Source organism: Colias eurytheme, chromosome 11, assembly GCF_061535395.1.
Source record: "Colias eurytheme isolate Ceu_HAF_F1 chromosome 11, ilColEury1 Martin Lab GWU primary, whole genome shotgun sequence".
NCBI lineage: Eukaryota > Metazoa > Arthropoda > Insecta > Lepidoptera > Pieridae > Colias > Colias eurytheme.
The window spans coordinates 6,610,852-6,618,399 of record NC_142990.1 but is presented as its reverse complement, the minus strand read 5'-3'; the positions used below and the strand labels follow the sequence as shown (position 1 = coordinate 6,618,399).

The window sequence follows — 7,548 nt, the reverse complement described above, 5'->3', positions numbered from 1 at the left end:
TGTAATTAAAAATTATGATTAGTATATATAATATCGAAAATCAAAAAAGAAATGCCTATATAACTAATTCTACGTTAAATTTCTTTTAAATTATGTCATATTATTTTTTAGGAACCAGGGGGGGAGAGGAGCAAATTCTATTTCCTTCCTTTCTTAAATGGATGTTTTTAATAATGTATGGTGTAGCCACTGATCAGCTTAATCGATACTCAATTTTTATCAAATCCAGCAACAAATCCAAATTAGATGTTTCCTGTCTCACGCACGTAACTAAAGGCTGAAGAGAGAGAGAGGGAGCACGTAACTTAACCGTTTAGACGAAGAAAAGTGTATAGAAAAAGGAATAAATAATTTCATAAACTTCCCAACGATCTTTAAAAATAAATTATTATATCATTTTTTTCATTCCCACTTTTACCCCTATGTAGGTATAATAAGTGGATGAACCGATTTCGATACAATTTATCTAAGAACCAGCGTCGGAAAATATGCTGCCTAACAAAAAAAAGCCGCATCTAATTCGGTTTACCTGTTAGCCAGCTACGGTGCCATAGACAGACACACACACACACACAGAAATACATAGCAGTCAAACACATAACACCCGTCTTTTTGCGTCGGGGGTTAAAAATATAATACGACATAATAGGACATTTTGTGTGGAAAATTTACCTATTAGAAGTAACCATAATGTTAATTTGACCCCGCCCCCCCTACTACCTCAGCTTACCCCCAAACCCTTGGGGAATTTTGATATGATCATCTGGACATGTAAAGGAATAACTGTAGCGTATAACAGATAAATTACGTTTTATCGTACACTGTACAGTGTACAGTGTACAATAGAATGCCTTAGCAAATGTTCGCCGTGATTACTTATAAATTGTCATAACTTTTTTATTTATGAACCGATTGACATGAAATAAACACTAACTGTTAAATGAAGATTACCACAATACATTAGTGAAAACCGCATCTAAATCGGATAAGCCGTTTCTGAGATTAGCGTGCACAAACATACAGACAAACAGACAAAAAAATTTTTAACTACAGTTTTGGGTTCAAGATCGATTTAATAATAACACCTGCTAATTTTTTTCTACATATTTTCATTGTACAGACATCGCTTTTCCACAATTTTATTATATGTATTGATGATGATGATGATTGATGATTATAACACTCTCAGTCCGTTTTAACTTAATTTTTATTTACTCGCATCAGTGCCACCTAAAAAATCTTTATATCGAAATTCGAGCAAAGCTAAGAAAATGAGAAATAAGAGTTCTCAAGGATTGTTAGAGGTAAGAGGCTTACTATTGACCGAAAACAACATATTGTGTTATGCCGAGAACCTGAAACCGCTTCACAACGAGAATTGCGGCTCACAGCTGACCGCGAACGGCATGTACTATCCTGTGAGACCGAAACCTTCACTGAGAGGGTATAACGTCTCACAGCTGATCGCAAATGGCATAATATTTTATCTCGATAATCTGAAACTTTTATTCAATGTGAAGACCGATTGACAAATGATAGGGTGCACCATAATATTATTCGATCTCTTGAAGATGAACATGAGCATAAGCAATGACTAGAGTAGGGACGCGAATATTACCATTATTTGAGACAAGATTATTTGAGACAAGTACGATTAATAAGTTTGTTTAATGAAAGATTAAGAATTGAAACTATTTGGTCTCTTGAAACGGACGAATAGCGAGAGGCCCGTCTTATTGTAGACAGATTTCGACAGTCTTAATGACTTAAGAGGTAAACATAGAAGATCAATCTACGAATTCGGTGGTGTGGTCCGACAAATATAAAAGTGGGTTTGCTTATAACCTCACAATTGATTACAGATCATCTTTTGTATAGGCGATATTAACGTAGTATGTTCTTTTTGTAATGCTTTAAAGAGGAGTAAGGAGTCGGCTTTCGTTTGAAGATACACCAGAACCTTTGAAATCACTACTTTTAGAGGAACATGTGCAATCTAAACAGTTCTTAGACAATATTCGCTCTTATAGTAGTGCGTTTTAAATGATCCTTTGGTGCTCAACAATTATCAGAGGATCCTTTCATTCTTACTTTTAAGATACAAGGTCAAGTTTATCATTTGATAGGATCCCTTTTGCCTGAAGGCCAACCTAAGTTTCTTCAAATATATTTTGTATTCGACTACAACGAATTGTCGAATACAAGAAATCAATATTTCTCGAATTTAAAATATTACAATTTTTCCTACAGTAGGGCGACGAATGTATTTTCGCATAGTAACGGAGGGGAACTCGCGGGGGGTCAAGTGATGCGGGCCACGTACCACAAATGCAGCTCCCTCACCAGGTGATGTAGTCGACTAGCCAATTGAATACATCGCGGTTCCGCATCAGTGTGACCATTTAATTATTTTATCTATTCCGAACACATGCTTAGTTTGTTGTACCGAGCGCGAAAGAAAGTCATCGTGTTTTTAGTAAAATTACTATGTAAACTAACATAATTTAATACTTAGGTACATATTATATAATGATGCGCTCAAACTGTTAATCTACATTTAATTTAGATTATTATTTGAATTACTAAGTAATGTAGAATTTAAATCAAATTCATGTTTTCCTCAGATTTTCGATGTCCTCCGATTTTAAGATTTTCTTATCAGAGTATTCAATTTTAATGTAGTTTATTTTTATAAGAGACAATTAAGAACATTCAAAAATAAAGTGTCACGTATTTTTTTTAAACGACGAATGACGAAAAACGACGTAATCGCGGACGAAGTCGCGGGCAACAGCTAGTTTACCAATATTTAAGTTCTAATTAACACCTACTGCCTTTGTTCATTCATGTTACATATATGATACTGGCGAAACTGCATTGTACTGACTTAAATATAATTTAATCTAAGAATACTTGGTCCATATTTCGAACTTAATTTGAATTTGGTTATAGGTTCTGGGTTTATTTAGCCATGTTCTACATAGGGTTACATTGCAGGGATGTAGATATACTAATATTTGTATTAGGTTATTATGATTTCTAGCCAAAATCCGCAATCAAATCTTCAAACGAAATGACATAATTATGACTTTTTGTTTTCAATAAACACTTCACTATGAACTTTAAAGTGTAGTGTATTTTCATCGTAAACAATAATGCTAATGCTGGCGAGAAGTTAAAATACACTTTTGTTTAGATTTTAGATTTCAAATATGGTTATAGGTCACTTTGAAAGTTCAACAAAGGCGTTTGTTTGCAGATTACATTATCGAATGTAAATTTCTATATTTGCAGCATCCTTTTCCACGCAATTAATGCGTTCTTAATATTATGATTTTATATATTTTGGTAAATAACATGTAATATAGTCATTTATACATACATTTAAATAGAAAATTACTTTTAAATGGTATTAGTTGAAACTCGAAAGCGTCATGCAATTTTAAGAAAATCTATATAAATATGCAGTCATAATATTATGTAAAAAGTGGCATTTTGATATTCAAAAATATAAGAACTATGAATTATACAGGCTGTCCCAAGAAGTATGGATAATATATATATACATACTGAAGCCAGGAGGTAGAGGACCTAGAGGGCTATTCGAATCACCCCCATGTATGTTATGCGATTTTTCGTAATCTCGGAGTTATTTTAGATTTTTTTTTCGTTATTTTTTATTTATTTAAAATTATATATATTATGTATGTTTATCAGCCATCTGGTTTCCATAACACAAGCGAAAGCTTAGTGTTGGATCAGACGTGCCGTGTGTGAAAATTGTCCTGAAATATTTATTTATTTATTATAAATGTACAAGAACTTAAGACTACCTATATTAATTTATCTTAAACACAATATTTAAATAAATGAAATAAAAAAAATTATAATCTTTATTTTATGTATTTTCATGATTAAATTTTTTATTTATTACCAAATATAAGAAATGTCCAGAAAATAACTTTTGGCTAAGATAACAATAAAAATATACTTTCTCTTGTTTCCTTATTTTTATGAATAGAAGGCACTTTGAGATTTTTATTTAAGATTTTCTCTGTTCAAAAATAAATTTATTTTAATGCACTTAATGAATTACCAGAGCATCATGTAGAATCAAGCCAAAGCCACTCGTTTTATTAACTATTTACCCGATACATTATTGAATATATAATATATTTTCCTTATTATGAATTCAAAATGCATTTTTAATCACATTAATGAGAATAAAATCTTATATCACTCGCATAAACTGATATTTTTTGTCTAATGTAAATAAATAACTTTTGAATATCAGTTTAATAAATGTATAGACGTATGTCCGTTCACAATACCATCGAATTTATTCTGACGAAGCATGTGGTGCAATACCACCCAGAGGTGGTAGGTGGCACGGGTCTCCACCCGTATATATACTCCGATATAACAACGTTAGATCAACATTGTCTATAGTGCCTTCATCGACATTTCAATACAAAGATGAAAATCATTGTAAGTGTCAGTGCTCAGTTTTGCTTGGTATAAGTGACCTTTCGATTACGTTGTGACCTATTGACAAACCGAAAAGTTAATGAAAAAATAGTAATCATTATTAATGTGCTGCGAGTGTATTTTACCGGATTTACCTTTGATAATTCACGGATTTTAAACCATCTTTTAGTACAAGGATATTATTACAAAAAATCATTTGATAGGACAAAAAATATGTTTGGTGTGCTAAAAAAAATAATGAGGTTGTTAATTTCTTCCAGATTGCTTTATCTCTGTTGGCGGTCGCTCTCGCCGCTCCTCAAGGACAAGACCCCATCGCCATCCTTCGTCAGGAAAGCGACTCCAACCCGGATGGTTCATTCAATTACGACTTCGAAACCGCCAACGGCATCTCTGCCAGTGCCAACGGTGCCTTGAGGAATATCGGCGCTGAGGAGCCTGCCCTCCAAATTCAAGGGCAAGTGAACTACCCTAGCGACGATGGTACGCCCATCCAGCTGACCTACACAGCCGACGAGAACGGTTTCCAGCCCCAGGGTGCCCACTTACCCACCCCTCCCCCGATCCCCGCTGAAATCCAGCGCGCTCTCGCCTACCTCGCGACAGCTCCTCCCCAACCCCAACAATAATCCCCCTTCTCAGTTCTCACTAGTTAATAAAAGTGTGTCAACAGAGGGATTTTTACATTCAGTAATGTTGCACTAGCAATTTGAAGTGATATATTTAATAACTATTGTATATAATAATGACTTTTTATACTGTTTAATGTAAATATTTTTGTACAAAAACTTTTATTTTTATTTTTCTCCTCTTCCTAATTTTGCTATTCGATAATGCTAAGGCTTAACTTAAGAGAAAATCAGTTTTTAACTCCATCTGACGTCTTACTGAGGTAACAGTATGAAAATAAGAAAATTAAAATTCAATTTTCTGCTCCACAAAACGCAATATCGCATAAAATTATCATGTCTTCGTAGTTTATAAATTCAACCATAGATGGCATTAGCAGTTTTTTTTTTAAATTTAACAATTATTTTATTATTTTAAAATTTATATTATTGTTATTTTTATATACCTAACAATTATTATTACTAGCTGTGTCTGCGACTTCGTTCGCACCTTCAAATTCAAATTCAATTCTTCAAAACAAAATACTTAAAGCTTATTATGTTGCCGAGTACCTAATGCTATTAATTTGCTTGAAACCCGGAAAATAGAGAGATTTCTAGAGTTTTAAGAAATAAGCACACGTCATAATATTCTATTATGAATAATCACATATTTTTATCAGTCAGAAATTTTGCATTAGATAATATTTTATTGAGCGGATATACCGAAAGAAAATAATAATAGGTTTTCGGAAGATATATTTTCTCACCAGGAAAAATACATCCATTTATTTATTATATTTATAGTAACTTATTAAACTATACGTGGTAACCGAAACATACTATTTTAGTACCTAGGTAATTCAAATCTTTAGATGCGTTGACCACTTCGATTACATTATAAGGAAAGTTAATACCTATAACGAATGCGGGATCATGCAGCTCAAAACTTATATTATTCTGTGACAAAATATACAAAAAATACGAATTTAGAAAAACTTTTGCAATTGATGAGCTTAGGTACATAGCAAAAAATGAATCATACATTGGTTAATAGAAAATGACATACGTCTGTTCAAAAGCGCAAGATTCGCGACTGCAGATGATTCTTTGACCCGCTGACCTCTTTGGAGGTGGTAATAATAGTCGTTGACATTTAAACAGAACTAGTTTGAGAGGCCTGCGACTGCATCTGCTGGCACCACGGACAATATTTTCTAGTTTTGCAGATTTATTATTCGATTGTATATTAAAATAGAGCTTACGCAACAATTTACTTCAAATGTTTGTAGTACCTACCTATAGACTTATATTTGGATATTTTTTTAATGACTAAAAATTAGACGAGGCAAAAATTCTTAAAGATTGCTGTTATAATACAGTAAAAGTTCCTTATTCGCGGGTAATAGGTTCCGTAAATGTGCCGCGAATAGAGAAACCGTGAATAAGGAATGGTAATTTGTATGGGGTTATAGGGAATACGTTCTTAGGTGACGAAATAAAAAAGCAAATAGGTACATAAAGAAACCAGTTTAATTTAAGTTTTTGACCAAACATATTTATTAATTACCATTTAATTAGGTATTATCTTCAGGTTTAGGCAATGGCTTGTCACTTTTTACTCGTTTTTCATTTTTTTTAGTCGACATTATAAATTCGTAGTTGTAGTTCAAGCGTTTACTAAGGATAACGAATGGTTTTTATTTAGGTAAATACATATATGTATGTACCGATGTACCGATTCGATCCGCGAATAACGAATTTTAGGCCGCGAATACAGGATTTAGGTCGCATTTTTTCCATCCGCGAATAGTGAAACCGCGAATGAAGGAAGCGCGAATAAGGAACTTTTACAGTACCTATTAAATAAAACGAAATAAAACTAAATAAATATTTTTATAAAGAAAGCTCTCATTAAAACTGGAGATAATTTTGAATTTATAAAGTACTTGTAATCCTAACTACCTACCTTTATTATATCAAATGTTCAGCTCGGGGGCTACCTAAGGAATATTAAACAAACCTGCATAACACATTTCGGTCAAGAGGTTTTGGAGAGTCAAGAGCAAACATTTTTTTCATCATAACGAATAACTTCTATATTAATTAAGATATTATACAGTATATAGTAGTAGTAGTAGTTATGTAGTATATATAGTATAGTTAAGTAGTTCAAAAATCTACAATTTAAGCCAAAAAACCAAAAGATCCTGGTGGTAAGTATTTTCTGTAAGACTGACTCTTATAACATTTGATACATTGAATCTTAGATCTGATTACATAAATTCTCATACACATTAACGCCATTATAAATGAATTATTATATTTTTGAAATTACGCATAAATCGAAGGTCCTTTTATTTGATGGTAATAATTATTTTCATTGCCCTTTACTGTTTTAAGTGTCAATTAAAGCATATTTTAATCATTTTCCGCGATGATATCACAACTA

The 7,548-nt window shown here is 32.5% G+C and overlaps 1 protein-coding gene across 1 annotated transcript; it reads left to right on the top strand.

Annotated features, from left to right (window-relative positions):
* The first annotated feature begins 4,412 nt into the window (after positions 1–4,412).
* Positions 4,413–5,276, top strand: LOC149904666 (larval cuticle protein 65Ag1-like). The gene is made up of 2 exons (XM_090106950.1): positions 4,413–4,488; positions 4,749–5,276. Exons 1-2 carry the CDS (start codon positions 4,477–4,479, stop codon positions 5,115–5,117), a joined length of 381 nt encoding a protein of 126 aa, XP_089963076.1. The 5' UTR covers positions 4,413–4,476; the 3' UTR covers positions 5,118–5,276.
* Positions 5,277–7,548: the final 2,272 nt, after the last annotated feature.